Source organism: Aotus nancymaae, unplaced genomic scaffold, assembly GCF_030222135.1.
Source record: "Aotus nancymaae isolate 86718 unplaced genomic scaffold, 86718_ANA_hifiasm-v0.15.2.pri h1tg000158l, whole genome shotgun sequence".
NCBI classification, from domain to species: Eukaryota; Metazoa; Chordata; class Mammalia; order Primates; family Aotidae; genus Aotus; species Aotus nancymaae.
The window spans coordinates 1,361,984-1,383,066 of NW_026988573.1; the positions used below are offsets into that span (position 1 = coordinate 1,361,984).

At 59.3% G+C, this 21,083-nt stretch overlaps 1 protein-coding gene across 1 annotated transcript; it reads right to left on the minus strand.

Annotated features, from left to right (window-relative positions):
- Nucleotides 1-116: 116 nt before the first annotated feature.
- SLC2A6 (solute carrier family 2 member 6) lies at nt 117-8,488 on the minus strand. Its single transcript, XM_021671412.2, has 10 exons — nt 8,397-8,488; nt 7,701-7,863; nt 6,496-6,702; nt 5,421-5,520; nt 4,612-4,823; nt 4,173-4,325; nt 3,158-3,266; nt 2,583-2,768; nt 2,276-2,421; nt 117-1,321 (listed from the first exon to the last, which is right to left on the minus strand). The coding sequence occupies exons 1-10, from the start codon at nt 8,486-8,488 to the stop codon at nt 1,166-1,168; spliced, it is 1,524 nt and encodes a 507-aa protein (XP_021527087.2). The 3' UTR covers nt 117-1,165.
- Nucleotides 8,489-21,083: the final 12,595 nt, after the last annotated feature.

Sequence of the window (21,083 nt, forward strand, 5' to 3'; positions counted from 1 at the left end):
AAGTAGCTATAGGTCCTGTCCCAAGGCTGCTCCCAACAAACATCTCAGACAAGGAAAGTGACTTGCCCAAGGTCATGCAGCTAGGCAGAGAGGCCTGTTAAAGGCGGGCCTCCCCTCAGCAGCCTCTTCCCTGCCCTGCTTTGCTGTGGATTAGCGGGAAGCGGCCTTGGCTGGGAATTGGGGTCTAGCCTGGCTGCTGCGGGGGGCGCCCCTCCTGGAGTAGACCCCACGCTTTCCTCGCTAGGGCTGCAGGCCCAGTTCCTTTATTTTGATAAAAGGGTGAACAGTTTGCAGATGGGAGCTGTCTATTCCAAGGTTGGGCTGGGGCGGGAGAAAGTGGCCAGGCCGGGCCGTTTGCCTTGGCTTTTGGGGTTGGGGTTGGGTAGAGTTTCACTCGTTTCCCAGGCTGGGATGCGATGGTGTGACCTTAGCTCACTGCAGCCTCCACGTCCTGGGTTCAAGCAATTCTGTCTCAGCCTCCTGAGTAGCTGGGACTGCAGGTGTGTGCCACCACACCCGGCTAATTTTTTTGTATTTTTTAGTAGAGACAGGGTTTTGCCATGTTGGCCAGGATGGTCTCGAACTCCTGGCTCAGGTGATCTGCCTGCTTTGGCCTCCCAAAGTGCTGGGATTACAGGTGTGAGCCTCCGCGCCTGGCCTGCCCTGGCTTTTAAAGTGCAGGATGTTACCTGTGGTGTCCAGAAGGCTTGCGGGGGCACAGCCAGGTCTTCCTCACGCAGCCAGATGCTGCCGGATCAGAACGCAAAGATGTGATTACATTACTTGGCTGTCTCCAGCTCTGTCTTCTCGGTCCTCCCTGTAGTCTTCTGTGGGGGGTGTCCTTCACACAAGGGTCAGGGACTAGGCCTGAGGTCGCCCGGTGGGTTGTGTGCTCTCCTGTGGCCCGTGGCTGCCTCCTTCCCTGGCGGGTCTTGGCTGGTGTCTGTGCAGCACTTCGGGCTGCCTGAGCTGGGGCTGCGGCTGGACAGTGATGTGACCTGTCCGGAGCCGGGGACACACGCTGCTGAGGCCCCATCACGCTCTCTTCCTGTGCCCTGGCTGGGGCAGGGCTGACTGCTGCCTCTTGGTTCCAGGGTGCAGGTTTGCAGCCAACACAGAGGCCCAGCCACCGGGGGTTTGGCCCCCTCCAGGCGGGGACCCTGGCCTAGCGCAGGAAGGACCTTCTCCCCGTGCGGAAGAAGGACTCGATCTGCTCCAGGGACCGTCCCTTGGTCTCGGGCACACAGCAGCCTGTGAACACCAGGCTCACCAAGCAGATGGCCGCAAAGAAGAAGAAAGGCACCTGGAGGCCGAAGGCGCTCTGCGGGTGGAGAGGGGGCCGGGTCATGGGGAGAAGCTGCAGAGTCCTCCCACCCCAGGAGCTCGTGGGCCCTGCTGGTAGCGGCCAGCAGTGTGGGGCCTTCATCTGGTCCTTGCTGCGTTCAGAGACCACTCCCCAACCCTCCTCTGGGGCTCCCCCACTGCCTCCAGGACAAACCCGGAGGCCTTAGCATCCTGTTTGTGGCCCTTGATGTCTGCACGTGGTCTGCTCCTCAGCCTTCCTCAGGGGCTGGGCCTCAGCTCAGGTGCCCCCTCCACACCCCCCACCCAGCGCTGGTGTCCCAGCTGCTCCACGCCGCAGCCTGCTGGAGGCCCACCCCTCGGCCTGGTGGGCACACAGGTTCTTCTTGCACCCCCTAGGCTGATGGACTCACCCTGGGTTGCCTGCCCTCCCCCCATCCCACTGCCCTGACCACTGCGGGGACAGGTTAGGCGCTGGCCCAGCCTGCCCTAGTCAGCTTCTCCCTCATGGGAACTTACCCTGGGCCTCATGGATTCTGGCTTGTTTCAGGGCCCGTAGGTTTGAACCAGGAGGCAGGTGGAGTGGGTGGGGGGAATGGGGGGAGTGTGGGAGGGGGAGGTGGGAAGGGGTGGTACTGAGACCCCCCCCCACAGGGTGGGAGATGCAGCACGGTAGGGAGGTGGCTTCCTGGGCTCCTGGCAGTGTTCCGGCCGTGTCCTGCCCTGGCCTGGGAGGTGACCTGACTTCCCGGAACAGTTCCCTCAGCCTGTTCCTGTTTCTCATAGTGTAAGAGCCTTTGCCGAACTTCACTTGACCACTCTGGGGCCTCTGAGTTGAGAGGGCATGTGCTCATCTCCTAGGTCACTGAGAGGGCCCTGACACCACAGGCCTTGGCACAGCCCCTGGCACTGAGAAGGGTCCTGGCCAGCCAGAGAGGGCCTGGGGGCCCGGGGCCCGGGGCTGAGCACTCACCACTACTGGCAGGAAGGACTTGGTGAGGACAAAGGCGGTGAGCCAGCTGGCCAGCACGCAGAGCCCTGAGGCCACGCCACGGGCTCGCAGGGGCAGGACCTCAGACATGAGCAGCCAGGTGATGGGGCCCCAGCCCATGGCGTAGCCTGCTCAGAAGGGAGGCAGGCTCAGGCCCTGTGGAGTGGCTAGAGCAGCGTGTCCGTCCCCACTGAGCTGCTGGAGACCCTCCTCTCCGGCCACCCCAGACACATCGCCCACCCCTTAATGCCCAAGGTAGCCTGCCCCTCTGCGCCACCGCCACACCTACCCATGATGAAGAGCATGGTGGCCAGCAGGGGTACCAGGGTGAGGTAGCTGGTGGGTGCTGCCAGGGGCTGTGCCAAGTCCCCCCAGGACACGCTTTCCAGGCCTGCTGTGCTGTTGGGGCTCACAGGCCTGGGGCCAAAGTGGATGTACAGCCCCAGAGTCAGGTTGGCAGCAAACATGATGGCCGCTGTGGACAGACAGGTGGCCCTCATGGGGCCAGGACCCTCTAAGCCAGCTGCTTCTCTGGGAGCTCCTTCTGCAGAGCCCCTTGGCACCTGCATGGCACAGCTCTCGTCTGGGACTGGAGACGGAGACCCGCCGCAGGGCAGCGAACTCTGTCTCTAGCTGCCTGTCAGGTACCCACCATGCCCTCCTTGGAGTGTCACAGTGACCTTTCTGGAGCCACCGGCCTGAGGCAGGCCCCTGCTGATGCTGGGGAGGCAGCTGCCCCTCAGCTCCCAGCCACACAGCCCCATCCCAAGGCAGGCCTAGGGGAGCCGAGCAGGGTCACTGGCTGCGCACCCAGCCCAGCCCCGACTCATGCAGGGGCAGGAGGGCTGCCTGCAGGGCGCTCACCTGAGACGAAGAGCAGCACCTTGCGGCCAGCGAGGTCCATGGTGAGGGCAGCGATCAGAACAGACAGGAGCCGCACGGCCCCAACAATGGCTGCGTCATCCTTAGGGGGCTGTGGGGAGGGAAGCCAGCAGGGCTGAGGGACCTGCCTGCTGTTCCTGTCCCCCTCTAGGACCTAGCTTGTCCCTGCAGGCACTGCAGGGGCTCAGGCCCGTGGTTCAGGGTAGCACTGAGTGGCCTGGCACCTGCAGTGTGCTCGGCATCTCTTCTGCACAGAACTCGAGCCTGCGGGGCCTCCTCGGCAGGGACACATCTGCTCTGCCCATCACTATGCCCAGCTGGCACAGAATCCAGGCGTGATGATGAATTGCCAAACCGTGCTGTTATTAATCTTCAAATCTCATCTCACTTTGAGCGTCGGGCAGGTCTATGGTGGCGGGCTGCTATCTTCGTGTTGCAGAGGAGGAAGTTGAGGTTCAGAGGGGAAGTGACTTCCCTCGTCAAGTGGCAGATGCCATATGGCTCTGAACCTGGGCTCTATAGCCTCAAAGCGTCCACGTTTCTATAAGCTGGTTTCCTTTGTAATCCCATGTATTCAATTTCAAAAATTTCTATGTTTTTAGAAAAGGAGTCTCACTCTGTCACTAGGCTGGAGTGCAGTGGTGCGATGGTGGCTCACTGCAGCCTCAAACTCCTGGGCTTAAGTGATCCTCCCACCTCGGCCTCCCAAAGTGTTGGGAGTATGGGCTTTAGCCACCATGTCTGGCCAGCATTTTATTTTAAAACATTGAAGCTTTTCTTAAAAACATTCTGAGAACAGGTGAAGGCACAGGAAATGTCTCCAAATGGCCCAGATCTCAGATCGTGCTGTGGCATCCCTGACACCTGGCACAGAGCAGGTATGGGTAAGGGCGGGTGGAGGGTAAGCTTAGGAGCAGGCTGTCTCCCAAGCCGGGCATACCCTGCCAGCCTCTGGGGGACTCCGTGGGTTGGGCGCCAGCCAGGGCTGGGTTCTCACCAGCAGGACAGCAGTACTGTCGAAGATGGACTGCAGGTAGACCAGGATGGGCGTGATGCCGGTCAGCTGCTGCAGGAAGCGCATCAGCAAGGCTACAGCGATGGGCCGGCACATGTGGGGGGCACGTGCCTCAGCCCACGACACTCGGCTGCTCTGAAACACAAGGCTGCCGCTGAAGGCGTTGGGCCAGCCTCTCCAGCAGGATGGCCACCCTGCCCTGACCACCAGGGGCTGGGTGGGAGACCCCCTTTTTCCCTCCTCCAGGAAAGAACCAGTCTACCAGGCCACCCAGGCTGTGGGGACAGCCTGCCACCCCCACCCGGGCACTTGGATTAGTGGGAACGACTGTGGTCCCATCGTCCAGGAAAAGCCCCCACAGCCGAACAGAGCTGAGTGCTGGAGGTGGGCCTGCCAGGCTCGGGCGCACGCCCTCCCGCACCTGTCTCCTGACGTTGTCCTGGATCTGCTCAAACTCCCAGTGGACGTCGGCATCCACCCCACGCAGCCAGGCCAGCGCCTGCAGGGCCTCCTCGTCCCTGCCCCGAGAGAGCAGGAAGCGCGGCGAGTTGGGCATGAAGCTGAGCAGCAGGATCATGACGAGCACAGGCGCCTCCCCGGCCACAGCCAGCCAGCGCCATGGCAGCAGGAGGCCTGAGGGTGAGGGGCGGGTGAGGGGCCGGGTGCAGGCCTGGTAGAGCCCCTTCCCTCTGGAGCCTCTGAATAACCTCATCTGCCCTTCAAGGTCTAGTCCAAGGGCCACCTCCTACAGGAGGCCTACCCTGATTGCTCCAGGCAGGGTAGGGCTGCGGGGATTGCTCAGCCCCTGGCACATAGTGGGAAGTCCTTGGAAAGTCTTAGAGCCAGGGCAGGATGAGGAAGGGGTAGGCTGGGCAGGCAAGGCCCTGGGCCCCCACCCCAGATCTCCACGCCCCCTCAACTGATTTCTTTTCTATCTGGACTTCTCATCTGAGATGGCATTTGATGGAAGCTTTCTGCCGTTAAGAGATAGTCTGGCGACTGCGGCTGCCCTGACTGCCCAGCTAGGGACTGGGCCTGTGGCTACAGCGGCAGCCCCTACCTAAAGGTCCGTGGCCAGGTGCTGGCCTAGTGGGGCCGGGATGCCAGATCTCTTGCCTCTCAGCCCAGGATCTGTTCTGGGGCAAATTCATTCCCTTTCCACCCACGTCTCCCTCGGCAGCACCCACCACTCCCGCCAGCCTGCACACAGGAGTGCAGGGCCATACTTGCCAAGGGTGTAGAGGGACAGGGATCCGAACACTGCCATGAGCTGGGGTGTGGCCCCCAGAGCCCCACGGACGCCTGGGGGAGCAATCTCAGACACGTACACCTGTAAGACACATGCGTCCCACCAGGTTTTGCTAAGAATGCAGGTTCCCAGGCCTGGCCGAGATGGGAGAGGCAGCCCCTGGGAATCCCAGAAAGTGGGAAGTAGAGGCTTTCTGGTGGGGCTGTGCCCTGGTCATGACTCACTGCAGGACCTCAGGCAGCCTGTCTGATCTCCCTCTGTCCTCGGTTTCCCTGTGATGTGGGTGAAGCACTCAGCTCTGAAATGGGCAGCATGACGCTGGGAAGGAGGCCCATGGGCTCCCAGGCTCCAGGGCTTAGCAGGTGAGTCTGTTCCTCCCAGTGAGTTTTGCCCCCTCTGCTGGGCTCACTAGGCCCCATTTGGAGCACCAGATAATCAGAAGGTTGGTTCGGTGGCTCACGCCTGTAATCCTAGCACTTTGGTAGACCAAGGAGGGTGGATTGCCTGAGGTCAGGAGTTCGAGACCAGCCTGGCCAATGTGGTGAAGCGCCATCTCTACTAAAAATACAAAAATTAGCCAGACGTGGTGGCGCATGACTGTAATCCCAGCTACTCAGGAGGCTGAGGCAGGAGAATTGCTTGAGCCCGGGAGATGGAGGTTGAAGTGAGCTGAGATTGTGCCACTGCACTCCAGCCTGGCTGACAGATCGAGACAGTCTTGAAAAAAAAAGAAGGTCCCAGGGAGGTGCAGGGCAGGGACTTCCCTCTCCTACCCATTGCTCAATGTGGATTTTCTCCAATTGAGTAATACATGTGGTCAAGAAATGGGGTAGAAAGCTTGGAAAATCCAGAGTGGGGGCAACTGGGGACCTGAAGACAATCTCTCCCAAATCAGTTGCCCTGCTGAGGGTGAGCTGTGGCACCCCGGGCGGCGGCAGGGAAGGCAAACAATTCTCATTGCCCACAAGGCATGGAGGCCAGAAGGCCTGAGGCAGATGGAAGCCCAGCACCAATAAGAAGGCACTGGGGTGCCTGGGTGGGAAGGCCTGGGCTTACCGGGATGCAGGCAGCTGTGAGCCCCCCGGCGAAGCCCGTCAGCGTCCTTCCGAGCAGCAGCATCCACAGGCCGTGGGCACCCGCCATGAGCGCGTAGCCGGCCGCCGACGGCACCGCCGAGAACATGATGCTTAGCTTTCGGCCCAGGAGGTCATTGAGGATCATGGCACTCAGGCCCCCTGCTGCTGCTCCCAGGGTGAACACGGACTGCAGGGGAAGGGGGTGCAGAGCAGATCTGTCTGGGCGCTGGGACCGCACTCTCACCAGAGTCCAGGGACAGCTTCTTCCCTAGGCCGACCCCGGGAGCACATGGGCCAGTTACCGCAGGGAGCCTCCTGTCTTCAAGGGGCAGCCATTTGTTAGCAATGCCCAAATGGGGAGTCCCGCTCTAAGGAAGAGGCAGTGCCTCATATCCACCGTGGTGCTGTCCAGCCTGAGGTTTACGTGTCTAATATTTTCTTACAGGAGAATTCTGTGACTTGAAGGCCCATGGCTTTAAGATTTGGAGGTTCTTAAGTTCCCTGTAGAGCAGCAACTGGGATCCGCTCTGGACTCTGCTAACTAGTAGTGGGACCTGGGCACATTGCCCAACCTGTCTGAGCCTCAGTTTCTTCAGCTGCCATAGGGGAGAGCACAAGTCCTACCTCAAGGGATTGGCTCTGGGAGTCAATGAACGCTCAGTGCCCAACACATGCCTGGCACATAGGAAGTGCTCAGTAAACCCTGGGAATTGCTATGTTCGCTACTATGTTGTGACTCCACATCTGAGGCTGTTGAGATTGTAATTCCAGACTCTGGGACTTTGGGATCTTCCTCTCCATCTGCCCACAATCTGTCCTGTGGACCCTCCATGCCCAGGCCAGTGCCTCTCCCCACTGACACCTGATACCCTTGCCCCCGTGCAGCCAGTTGTAGGTGTGGGGACCAGGGGAAAGCTTAACCCCACCCAGCAGAGACCCTGACAGACTGACAGACACCTCCCCACCTGCTCCTTCCCTCACCCTCTCCACCGGCTTTCACTTCCTCGTTTCAGAGGAATCCTGTGGCGTTACCCCACCCACCAGCAGCCTGGATGGCTTGGGGAGGGGGGACAAGGGCCCTGGAGGGGTTTCCAAGGTGGAGAATTTGGGAGGTCCCTAGCTGGAGACAAGGTTCAGCAGGTCCCTGCTCCCTGAGCCCGCCCTCCTCCAGAGGATGGCCCTTACCCCAAACCAGGATGCCTGGGATTTGGTCAGATGCAGGTCAGGATCCAGGGAGTGCTCCAGGGCTGGGATGACCGGGGATGTGTAGACCAGGGCATACCCAAAGCTGAAGTTGCCGAGCACGGCCGCGAAGGTGGCCAGGAACACCCTTTTGTTCTGCAGGGCCCTGGTGATGGTGGCGGACAAAACGACCAGGGTCTCTGAGTCCCTCCTCCCTGGATCATTGCCTTTTCTGAACCCAGTGGCTGTCCAGCTCAGCGGGCAGTGCTGGGGAGGCCTGGGTCCGAGGCCATTCGGGTTCCCAGGGCCTGCGCCCCAGCTCCCTGGGAAATTCCCAGAGCGTTGTTAGTTAGCCCATGGCCCTGGCTGGGCCTCTGGTGCTGGGGCCTTTTCTCCAGAAGAGGAGGCTCTGGTTCTGCCCCCAAGTCTGCGGCGGAAGGCTTGCCGGTGACCTTAGCCAGGCCTCAGTCTCCCTGTCTGTGCCAGTGGGGGGCTGGGCCCGGCACTCCCGCGGCTCGTTCCTTCACTTAGGGGGATCAGTTCCTTAAATAGGAGTAGCGTGTCTGGGACAGGAGGGAGCCAGATGGCCCCTCGGTGGCCACTAGGTCAGAGAAGGCCCAGGGCGGGAGCCTGCCCGGCTGGAGGGAACCAGCGCCACCCCCAAACCCCACCCGCAGCCCCTAGGCCAGCAACTCTCACCCGACCCGCGCCCTGTCCCCCGGCGACGGTGGCGGCCTGTCGGGGAAGGTGTCGTAGTCCGGACCCTCGGCTCCCAGCAGCGGCTCCTGCATGGCCGAGTATCTCTCGGGGCGAGCGGAGGGCGCCCAGACAGCAGCAGCCGCACGGGGCCCGCAGCTCCGGGGGCTCCGGCCAGGCTCCGCCCCTTGGCCGCGATTGGCTGCGGGGCGGCCCTGCAGAGCCGCGCCGACCAATGGGGCGGCCGCACGCTGTGCGGATGCTCGGATGCGGACCCGGCTTTCGCGGGCGCGGCCGGCGCCTCGTGCGCCCCCGAAGGCCCCGCCCCCGAGACAGGCTGGGGGTCCCCGGGCGGAGGCCCTGCCGGAGCATCCCGGGCCCGGGCGGAGCCCCGGAAGCGGCCCCTCCTGCCCAGGTCTTGCAGGCGTGGCTGCGGCATTGAGCGCAGCCCCTGTCGTACCCCCACCCCGGGGGAGGAAACTGAGGCCCAGGAAGACCGAGCGGCTCGCCGGGGTCACAGCGAGTGCGCACCTCGCTCCGCCCCACGCTCAGCCCTCCAAGTCGCTTGGCGTCCCAGGACCACCTCTGCCCCGGCTCTCCCTGGCACCCGGGAATCGGGGTGTGTCAGGGCGGCAGCGGGTGTGCGGGACGAAGGCGACAGGAGGGGCCGGGCGGGGCGCTGTGGGCGGCTCCAGCGGGCGAGGTCTGTATCCCCCACCCCAGGCTCGATGGTAGAAATAAGCTGAGCTTGTGACACGTCACCCAGGTAGTAAGATAACATTGAACAATAAAAAGCAGACGCTGAAAATTCCCGGGAAGCCCATCCTCAAAAGATCCCACAAGGTTCCACTTCTCCCTTTGGGCCTTTTCGGGAAGAGGATGGAATCACACCCTGCTCTGCTGGACGGACGAGCCACACACGGCTTTTAAACGGATCCTTTGTTGCTGAGTATTTGGGTCATTTCCCAATTTTAGCTATAACATAGTAAAGCGTTTTTAAAAGTTAGAATTTCTTTTTATTATGTTTGAAATACAATCGTAATAGAACAATAGGGAGAATCACATGCGTCTCCCGTCAGCCTGACTTTGAAGGCGTTTTAGCCTGTTTCCTTTCGGTCTTTTCCTTATGTGCCTATTTTGCCTATTTGCTTTTGGGGCCCACATTCAATTGTGTAGCCCTTTTACATCATCCTTTTCTCGCCATCAAGAACACAGACTTTGGACTAGGCACACCCAGCATGGTGATCAGGCTGCACAGCTCTCATGCCCATATATCCATATATGGAGAGAGGGAGGGAGGGAGGGGGAGAGAGAGGGAGAGAGAGAGAGAGGGAGGGAGGGAGGGAGAGAGAGGGAGGGAGGGAGGGGGGAGGGAGGGGGGGGAGAGAGAGAGAGAGAGAGAGAGAGAGAGAGAGAGAGAGAGAGAGAGAGAGAGAGAGAGAGAGATACACTTGCTCTGTTGCCCAGGCTGGAGTGCAGTGGCACCATCTCGGCTTACTGCAACCTCTGCCTCCCGGGTTCAAGTGATTCTCCTGCCTCTGCCTCCCAAGCAGCTGGGATTACAGGTGCACGCCATCATGCCTGGCTAATTTTTGTATTTTTGTAGAGATGGGGTTTCACCATGTTGGCCAGGCTGATCTCAAACTCCTCACCTCTCACCTCAAGTTAATCCACATGCCTCGGCCTCCCAAAGTACTGGGATTACAGGCGTGAGCCTGACCACTCTAATGGTCATATTTTAAAATTGAGATACAACAAGTGTTAAATGAACAGCTCCATGAATCTACCTTTGTATCCACTCCATAATCACGGCTCAGATCAGGAAACGGAAGATTCTGGTCATCCCCAGAAGTCCGTGCTGGCCTTGCCCTGTCCTGCTCTCCTCCCGCGGTCTCACTACTCTGACTGCTATTACTGTGGATTTGATTTCCTTCTCTTGAATCTCATATAAATGGAACCATATTCTTTTGTTTCTGCTATTTTTAAAAAATGTATTTTTTTTTCTTTTAAAATCAACTTTAGGCCAGGCAGAGTGGTGTATGCCCATAATCCCAGCATTTAGGAGGCCAAGGTGGGAGGATTGCTTGAGGCCAGGAGTCTGACACCAGCCTGGACAACAAAATGAGATCCCGTCTCTACAAAAAACTAAAAAAATTATCCAGGTGTGATGGCAAGTGCCTGTGGTCCCAGTTACTTGGAAGGCAGAGGTGGGAGGATTGCTTGAACCCAGGAATTGGAGGCTACAGTGAGCTGTGATCATGCCGCAGCACCCCAGCCTGGGCAACAGAGGGAGAGCCTTCTTGAAAAACTAAAATACAAGAAAAATCAACTTTATTAACATATAATTTATATACAGTAAAACAAGTCCATTTTAAGTATACGTTGATGAGTTTTGACAATTGTGTAACCTGGAACACCCTCAATCAAGATATAAAACATTTCCACATTTTTTTCTTTTTGTTTTTGTTTTGTTTTGTTTTGAGACAGTCTTGCTCTATTGCCCAGGCTGGAGTGCAGTGGTGTGATCTCAGCTCACTGCAACTTCCGATTCCCAGGTTCAAGCTATTCTCCTGCCTCAGCCTCCTGATTAGCTGGGATTATAGGCGCCCACCACCACACCTGGCTAATTTTTGTATTTTTAGTAGAGATGGGTTTCACCATGTTGTCCAGGCTGGTCTGGAACTCATGACCTCAAGTGATTCGCCCAGCTTAGCCTCCCAAAATGCTGGGATTACAGGCATGAATCACCTCTCCCGGCCCATTTCCACCCTTCTAGAAGGTTTCTTTGTGCCTGTCTGAAGTCAACCTCCTTTCCCCCTCCCCAGTAAACTACTAATCTGCTTTCTGTGATGATGGAGTCATCTTATAAAGAGAATCATATGTGACGTACTCTTTTTGTCTGCCTTCTTTTTTCAGCATGTTTGTGAGATTTATCTGTGCCGTTTTTTCAGTAGTTTATCCTTTTTCTAGCTGCGTAGGGCAGTGTTGTATGGATGGAGCACGGTTTTTGGCTGAATGGATGGAGCCATTGGGAACTGGCTTGCGCAGAGCCCTGCTTACCAGCCCTTTGATGTTCTGCTGGGTAGATGAACCTGAATTTGTAATTACTCTTCTGTCATGGGCATCAAAGCTGTTTGAAACCGTAAGGGTGGAAAAGGTGGAATCCTTTTCTCGCCCATTGTTATGAGACCAGCACATCCGCGTGCCTGCTCTGAAGTGACCCTGTGACACACCGGTACACCACGGCAGCAGGGGTTCACAGCAGGGAAGAGCTTAGTGATCGCAGAGCTCCTAGCGAGCAGACGGGAGGAAAGCTTCAAATCCATCTCCCCAGGAGCTTTGGGCTGGGGCTTTTAAGGGAATCACGGAGGGTGATGGGCTCTAGAAGCGGGGTTGTTGATGGGTCTGGGTAAGGGAGGTAAAATCATCAGGCGGTGGAAACTCCATTCTTTGGTGACTCAGGTCCTCCTGGGGTCCTTGAGACCAGCTGGCATCAGTGATTTCACTGGTACACAGGGCCCACAAGAACATCTCAAATGGAAACCTTGGCCAGGCGCAGTGGTTCACGTCTGTAATCCCAGCACTTTGGGAGGCCGAGGTGGGTGGATCACCTGAGGTCAGGAGTTCAAGACCAGACTGGCCAACACCGTGAAACCCCGTCTCTAGTAAAAATACAAAGAATTAGCTGGGCATGGTGGTGCGCACCTGTAAGGTGTTTGAGAGGCTGAGGCAGGAGAATTGCTTGAATCTGGGAGGTGGAGGTTGCAGTCAACCAAGATCATGCCATTGCACTCCAGCCTGGGCAACAAGAGTGAAACTTCGTCTCAAAAAAAAAGAAAGAAAGGAAACCTTTCTAATATTCAAGTTGTCCCCTCTACGGCAGTGAAGGGGAACTGCAATCTTGTAACAGAGTCAGAGAGCAAGTGGAGCTGGCGGCGAATGCTGAGTGTGCTACAGGCTTGGTTCATTTCCATTTCTCCTCATCCCTCCTTCCTCAATTAATTATAAAATGCTTATAGAGACGGTCTCATCATCATCAGGGCCATGGGTGACAGTTCTAGAACAAAAGGCAGGTTAACAAGAGAAAAGCACACCAGATGTATTTAATCAAAGCTTGATGTAGCACAGGAGCGGTCGGAAAGGGAGACCCAGAGGCCCCGGGAAGAGGGTTCCGGCGCTTAGGGTCAGCGAGGAGCGGGCAGTGTGTGGACGGGTGTGGGGATGGACTTCAGGGGGGCCGGGCGAGGCCGGCTGTGCAGGTCTCCCTCGGCCTCTCCACGCAGTGCCCCTCACTCCCAGGCACGGGACAGGACCCCGGAGCGAGGGTCTTATGACCCACAGTCAGACAAGGTGAGCAGAAAACGCCTTCATGGCCGGCTCCTCCCCAGAAAGGCAGCGAGGGTTCGAGTCACGTTTCTAGGTCTCATGGCTGGTTTTTGGGGAAGGGGCTCTACTGTCCATGACCCACCTGGGGAAAGAGGAATTCTGGCTTCTGTGACTTGGTGCGGGGGAGAAAGAGGGTGGGAGACAGGAGGGGAGGAGGAGGTTAGAGAGAGGCTTCGGCTGCCCCGGAGGCCTTCTGGTCTCCTTTCGTCCCGAGTTCTCATGCCAGGCGCCCTGCTTGGGGGAATCGTGGTCTGAGCCCCAACAAACCGTTTTTGCTTTTAAAATTAACATGATGGGGCCAGGCGTGGTGGCTCACTCCTGTAATCCCAGCACTTTGGGAGGCTGAGGCAGGCGGATCACCTGAGGTCGGGAGTTTGAGACCAGCCTGGTCAGCATGGTGAAACCTCATTTCTACTAAAAATACAAAATCAGCTGGGCGTGGTGGCACATGCCTGCAATCCCAGCTACTAGGGAGGCTGAGGCAGGAGAATCACTTGAACCAGGAAGGGGAGGTTGCCGTGAGCCAAGATCGTGCCATTGCACTCCATCCTGGGCAACAAGAGCAAAACTCCATCTCAAAAAAAAAAATAATAATGATGATAATTAACGGGACGAATATCATTGTTTTTAAATAGTGATTTCCTTCTGCAGGGCCTGCTCTTGTGACCTCTAAAGCCTGCTTTAACCTTCTCGTGGGCAAGCTCACCTTCCTTCCTCCTGTCCTCTCCTGGGTCTGTGGCAGACAGGCTGCTTGAGGACCTCTAAGTTGGTGTGGAGGCGCCCCCCAACCCACAGCGATGGGCACACAAAGGGTGTCTGGAAGCGCCTTGCTGACTTGAACTCAGTGTCCTCTCTGCTTTTGAGGCCTCCCACCCCAGGCAGGAATCTCAGTTTAGAGCAGCAGAGAGAGCTGGTGTGTAGGGACCCTGGCTCTGCTCTGTCGCCTGGGGCAGCCACCGCCCCTTTCTCGTGCTGGCCACACCCACATCGAGGTCTCTCTTTTCCTATCACTTCTGCTGGGCTCCTCCCGGAGGAAGGTCCCAGGGGGGTGGGTCCTGTAGAGGAAAGCTCAAGTGGGTGCACTCAGCTGCCACCGTCTGGGGCCTGTCCCTGGGGAGCTTGGCAGCTGAGGGCAGGCCCCTCTCAGAACATGGGACCTCCCCCATGGATGGAAGGTGACTGGGCCTTGCACACCCAGCTGGGGTAAGAGGGAGGGGCCTGGGGGCAGGATCTGGAGTGGGCTGGGTGGAGCATCCCTGGTGCTGGTTTGCCTTCATCCCTGGCTGGTCCAGGGCACTGGGTGTTAAATGATCTGGTCCAGACTCTGCCCTGTTGCGGGGGGAGGCCTGGGGCTTGGAAGCTGCTTTCTAGGTCTCCACTGGGGCTGCCATGGGGGCCTCTGCCAACCTCTGGGGCTTCTCAGGAGCTGCTGGTCGTGCTGAGCCTCACTTTTCTCATTTGTAGGATGGATGTCACCTGTGCCCACCTCACAGCTGCCATGCAGGTGTGTGGAGGGGGGGACACTGGTCGCATTGATGCAGCCCTTGCAGTTTGACAAAGGTCCTTCCAGACCAGTCTGACAGCTTCCTGGTTCCCCAGAAACTGGCCAAGCTGCATTCCAGGACCTGGCACCAGGGCAGAGGTCTCCGAGGGGGCAGTAGGGCTGCCCTGTCCTGGGAAGGTAGGAGGCAGGGAGCAGATGCCCAGGAATGCTCATCCCACCCTTGGGGCCTTATTCATCCCCGTTTCATAGAGGAGAAGACTGAGACTCAGAGCTGCTGCCCAGGGTCACTTCTGGGTCACTTCAAGCCCTGCTTTGGCCTGTGCCCCCACATCAGGCCTTCCTGAGGGAGCAGACCAGAGGGGCAGCAGAGGGTGGGTAGGTGGAGCGCTCCCCCAAGGAGGTCCTGCCCGTGCCTCCTCCTTCCCACAGATGGGCCGCCCAGGGCCCCCAGGGGAGAAGGTCTCTGGCGTCCAGCTGTCTGGTGTCCCCAACATCCCTGGAGATGTCCCTGGCGATGTCATCCCTGGCCCTGAAGACTCAGACCTGGTGCCCTCCGTGACCCTGGCTGCAGCCCTTGTCCTGCTGTTCCTCCTGCTCTCAGCCTGGCTGGTGTGGGATGAGCCCCGCCAAGGCTGCTGCTAGTGTGGGCTCCAGGGTAGGGTTGGGGGCCTGGGCCTCGCACAGTTACGGGAGGCACAGCCAGGCCTCCCAGCAACACCCTGCACCAAACTCCACTCCACCCTTTCCCACAGCAGCCCCAGCGGGACCCCAATACTCCACAGTGGAGCCCCTGGATGGCACTGGACTCTGCCACTGAAGGCAGGGGGCACGCTCCTGGAGACGGCCCAGATGTTGGGCTGAGAGGCTCGGACAGCCCCTGCGCTCAGGCAGATCGGCTCAAGTCCACCTCCTCTCCAGGCTGGCTGCAGGGCCTCGGTCCCGTCCGAATCTCTGCAAGGCCCTCCTGGGTATCGCAGATGATGCCAAGTGACCCCTAGGTCACCAGTCCACTCTAGGTATTGGTGAAATGAGCGAGTGAGTTGGAAGATGGGGGTTCTAGTCCGGGCTCTGCCCGTACTGGGCTGTGACATGGACAAGTGCCTTTTCCCTCCTGCATCCTGGTTTCCCTGGTCATCCAATGGGGCTCCCAATACCCACTTCTGGGCCCTGTTGGAAGGCAGGTGCTGTGGGAGGCAGGGGCTGGGCCGGGAGGATGCCCTGGCCTTGGCTGCCATCTGGTGGCTATGAACAGAATTGCATCATCTGGGTAGCCCAGGCCAGGGCTGAGGAGCTGAAGGCTTTTTATTTTTAAATGCAGAACATTTTGAGATTGTGGGTAAGCATAAATCCTGTTACCCAGAGAGCACAGATTTGTAACATTTTCTATTTAACTTTTCCCCCTATCTCCATATCTATAATCTCCTTGACAAATGGTAATCGTAGGGCGAGGGTGAGTTGTGAGCCGGGTTCCGGGGTCTGGCGCTGGCCCGGGGCCCTGGTGCCCTCTTGCCCCACAGCAGCTTCATTCCTGGCCTTGACACAAGAAACAGGGAAGCATTTCTGGGGCTGGGAGGGGTGTGGGAGACCTTCGGACTGGGGCCTGGAGGCTCCAAGATTCCTCCGTCTCTCCCAGAACAAGGACTTGTCAAAATCTCTACGTGACCCAGACCCTGCGGGGAAACGGTGAACAGGATCCCTGAAGGAGCTGGGGTCTGACCGGGAGTGGGAAGGACGGGCTCACTGCAGCGGGCTGAGGCTGGGCTGGGTCAGCAGGGCCTGTGACAAGGGGCGGATGAGCTCTGGTGTGTAGGAGGAGTGGGCCAGGGCCGGGGTCTCCAGGAAGGCTGCTCCAGGCAGAGGAACCGAGTGGGGAGTTCAGAGGCCCCTTTGTGTTCTCCTGCACCAGCTACTGCTCCCTCGGGGAACTGAAGGCCCCTGGAGCCTCCCAGAAGCACCCACTGAGAAGGGGCATGCAGCAGGCAGCAAGGCCGTGTGGTTCCACATCCCAAACCACGCTTTGTCCATCCCAGGGTCCCCGTAGTGGGGCTCTTCTCCCTCCTCCAGCTTCCCAAAGCCAGAGTACACACGTGGGTGTCCACGGGGCAGCCGGGGGTCTGTAAGTGTCCTCTGTCCTTGTCTCTGGGCGGACCGTAGTCCGGCGTGCTGCCCCTCTGCCCTGGAGAAGCTGCCTGGGAAGTCGGTGGGGGCTTTAGAGGCGTTGTGCAGAGGGGGAGGGGAAGGCTGGAGGTTTGGGGGACCCTCTGAAGCAGTGAGGTGGCCTTTCAGGTGGGGGGACTGAGAGAGCAGAGGCCTGCAGGCTAGACTGGGGCCTCCCTGAGCTGTCATAACCGGGACAAGGATGTGGGATGGGCCACAGAGCCTCCTCACTCCCCGGACCATCCTGCCTGCTATAGGAGGGGCACACCCAGAGGAAGGAGGGAGGCCGGTTCCTGGCAGAGCAATGTTGAGGCTGATCCTCCCTGCCTCCCCCACAGCCCCTCTATGAGCCTCTTCCCTGTCCTGCACACCCGCAGGGGGGATGCCACGCAATCACAGAATCAGGCTCCGCATGGCCCCGAGCAGCACATGGCCTGGGGAGGCAGCCAGCTCGGCCCCTGGAAGCCTCTGGCCTTCTGCCCAGGGAGCAGTGGCCCCTTGGGGGCTCTTCTCTCTGCTCCCTCGGTCACATCCTCTCCCTGTTTGTGGAGGAGAGTGGCCACAGGCAGGCACCTGACTCCGCCAGTTCCACCCGGCTCCAGCTTTCTCTGCCTCTCCATATTCAGCCCTCAAGGCATCTCCTCAAATGGAGACCCCCGAGGGCCGGGTGCAGTGGCTCAGGCCTGTAATCCAAGCACTTTGGGAGGCCAGGGCAGGAGGATTGCTTGAGGCCAGGAGTTCGAGACCAGTCTGGGCAATATGACGAAAACTCATCTCTACAAAAAATGTAAAAATTAGCTGGGCGTGGTGGCGCACGCCTGTAATCCCAGCTACTCAGGATGCTGAGGCAGGAGAGTCGCTTGAACTCAGTGGGTGGAAGTTGCAGTGAGCTGAGACTGTTCCACTGCACTCCAGCCTGGGCAACAGAGCAAGACCTTGTCTCAAATAAAAAAAGAGAAAAAAATGGAGACCCTGAGACCCAGCTTCTGAGGTCGAGGGTGATGTTAGTAACAGCACAAGCTGCTAGGGTCTGCCAGGGTGGGCTGGGCTGGGCTGTGGGGGGCCCAGACCCACTCCCTCTTCACACCTGCTCAGAGGCTGCCCAAGGCAGAGCCGGGACCTCCGGCTCCTTCCTCCCAAATGCTGAGATTGGGTCCAAAAGTTCCAGGCATTTGCACCCCTAAAAGTGGCTTTCAGGCTTGGCCAGGAGCCATCAGGACAGGGGACCAGGGCTGCAGGGAAGCCCAGGGGCGCAGGCCGAGGAGGCTCTATCTGCCCCAGAGCAGAGCAGTGAGAGGATGACCTCTGGCCCTTGCCACCCTGGGCTTCAGCCCTGCCCGCCGGCCCAGTGCTAACGAGAAACGAGAAACGCAGGCCGGCCAGGACGGCGTGTGCCTGCTGTGTGCGTTTGCATTCCTGACTAGCGCCCATGAGAAGGCCGTGTGGGTTCCCATGCATTTCCAGGGGCCAATTCATTCCACCCACCCAGCTCCGGTGGCTCCCGCAGGCCAAGCCCTTGCCGAGAGGGCCTGGGGCAAGAGCAGGTCTGTGCGCAGCTGGGCCAGGAAGGAATTGCATCCGAAAGGAAAATATTGTTCTGTATAATTCAGTGACCCGTTTTCCAAACACTGTGGTCCTACCTTGGGGTTTTCCCCCGTCTCCTACCTCTCCCCACCACTCTTCCAGGGGCGGCTGGCAGCCAGATGCCTGAGGTTAGGAAAGTATGTGCTTTTACCAGGCTAGACGGTGCAAAGGGTGACAGGTTGGGCCTGGGGACGGGGCTCAGCCGGCCAGAGAGAGTTCTGGGGGGAGCTGGAGAGACTGGAGCTCAAATTGGTTTGCAAAGAGGTGTGAGAGCAGGCAGCCCGCCGGAGTGTATGTGTGTGCGTGTCTCTATGTATGGAGAGCAGGCAGCCCGCCGGAGTGTATGTGTGTGCGTGTCTCTGTGTATGGAGAGCAGGCAGCCCGCCGGAGTGCGTGCGTGTGCGTGTCTCTGTGTATGGAGAGCAGGCAGCCCGCCGGAGTGTATGTGTGTGCGTGTCTCTGTGTATGGAGAGCAGGCAGCCCGCCGGAGTGTATGTGTGTGCGTGTCTCTGTGTATGGAGAGCAGGCAGCCCGCCGGAGTGTATGTGTGTGCGTGTCTCTGTGTATGGAGAGCAGGCAGCCCGCCGGAGTGTATGTGCGTGCGTGTCTCTGTTTATGGAGAGCAGGCAGCCCGCCGGAGTGTATGTGCGTGCGTGTCTCTGTGTATGGAGAGCAGGCAGCCCGCCGGAGTGCGTGCGTGTGTGTCTCTGTTTATGGAGAGCAGGCAGCCCGCCGGAGTGTATGTGCGTGCGTGTCTCTGTGTATGGAGAGCAGGCAGCCCGCCGGAGTGTATGTGTGTGCGTGTCTCTGTGTACGGAGAGCAGGCAGCCCGCCGGAGTGTATGTGTGTGCGTGTCTCTGTGTATGGAGAGCAGGCAGCCCGCCGGAGTGCGTGCGTGTGCGTGTCTCTGTGTATGGAGAGCAGGCAGCCCGCTGGAGTGTATACGTGTGTGTCTCTGCGTATGGATGTGCCTGTGCGTGTGTGTACATGTGTATGTGTGTGTGTTTATGTGTACATGTGTTCCGTGTGTATGAATGTGTGTCTTTAACCAGGAGGCTGGGTATGCAGCGACACCAGCATCCTCTCTACCAGCCTGGCTGCGGGCTCGTGGGTGTTTGCAAGGCCAGGTTAAAGTGGCCAGTAGAGGGGAAGGCAAGCTCCTGCCCTGGGGAGGAGGCTGCTCTGTGCCGACACTGAGAGAGCAGGCGTGGGGACAGATGGGCGCAGATCCAGCCCTTATTTCCAGGCCTCCCTCATTGAGTGGCTTTAGGAAAGTCATTCTTCCCCCGGGTCTCGTGTTCTGATCGGTCGCTGGGGGCGGTGGGGCCACACTGCTGCCTCCATTCTTTTCTGCTTCCTCCCTAAAGGACCCTAATTTTGCTTGGGGGTGGCAATGAGCCTCCCCTGTGGCCACGTGGACCCTGTTGGCGCAGGCCGTTAGGGCTAGACAGGAGGGTCTGGGGCAGCTCTTCCTCATTAGAGAGGTAAAGTCTTGCTGGAAAACATTTTGGGTCCTGCCCTCTTCTTCCTGCCTGGAATCTTGTCGCATGGCCTGGGAGGCAGCTGCTCACATGAGGGGAGACTGAGTCTTGAGGCTGAGACCCAGGCAGGAGGTGGGACCCCGGCCATGCTGCCGGCAGGAAGGAAGCAGGTGCGGGCTCTCGGGCAGTGTCTGGAGCCTGATGTTCATGGGGAGTGACGGGCTTGGCTTTTGTTTGCTGTAGCCTCACGCACTCCTGCTGGACACCCAATGTCACCCTCTCTTCACCTGGGGATTGAAGGACCTGGAGGCTCGAAGGGGCTGGCTCACGGGTGGGCTCTGGATCTGGGTGCCCTCTTCACTGCTGCACCCCGAGAGGCACAGGGGAATGGTGTGGGGGTGCTCTCAAGACAGTCCGGACTTGCTGCTTCAAGGCTGCAGGAGGAGGACGGGGAGGATCTGCAGGGGGAGGAGGAGAAAGAGGAGGAGCTGGAGGAGGAGGAGAGGGAGGAGGACAGCCTGGGTGGGAAGCCGTGCTTGGCCCGGCTCCCAGAGAGGTGGGTGGCTTTAGGTTGGGAGTTCATCTGAGAGCAAGTACAACCTAGACCCCTGGGGCCCCGTGCGGGTCGCCGTGCCTCTTCCAGCCTAGGTCTCCTCTGGAAGGTGACAATGAACAACACCCAGACCTCAGGCCTCCGGGGAGTTGGATATGGGTGAAGGATGGGGCCTCTCACCCTAGGGAGATGGGACAGGAGCGGCCACACAGACAGCAGATGGCCAGGTGCACAGAGGCATTGCCCGCTTTCCTCACCAGGACCGCATGGGGCAGGGCTCCTTCTGCAGATGAACCTACCCTGGGTGGGGCTCTGGGGGTTCCCTCTCTTTTCCTTCACACCAAAGACCTGCTGGACACCCCCCATCCCACACTCCTGGGGGCTTTAAAGGGGCTTCAGGCAACCCACATGCATTCCCGGTATCCTGTTTGGGTGTGAAGAAGGAATTGGACAAGCCAAGGACGCCGCTGGCCTTTCCCCTCTGCTGGTCACCCAGCCCCTCCTGGGGACACCACTGGCCTTGACCCTCTGCTGGCCACCCAGCCCCTCCTGGGGACGCCGCTGGCTTTTCCCCTCTGCTGGCCACCCAGCCCCTCCTGGGGACACCACTGGCTTTTCCCCTCTGCTGGCCACCCAGCCCCTCCTGGGGACGCCGCTGGCTTTTCCCCTCTGCTGGCCACCCAGCCCCTCCTGGGGACGCCGCTGGCCTTTCCCCTCTGCTGGCTACCCAGTCCCTCCTGGGGACACCACTGGCCTTGACCCTCTGCTGGCCACCCAGCCCCTCCTGGGGACGCCGCTGGCTTTTCCCCTCTGCTGGCCACCCAGCCCCTCCTGGGGACACCGCTGGCTTTTCCCCTCTGCTGGCCACCCAGCCCCTCCTGGGGACGCGGCTGGCTTTTCCCCTCTGCTGGCCACCCAGCCCCTCCTGGGGACACCGCTGGCCTTTCCCCTCTGCTGGCCACCCAGCCCCTCCTGGGGACGCCACTGGCCTTTCCCCTCTGCTGGCTACCCAGCCCCTCCTGGGG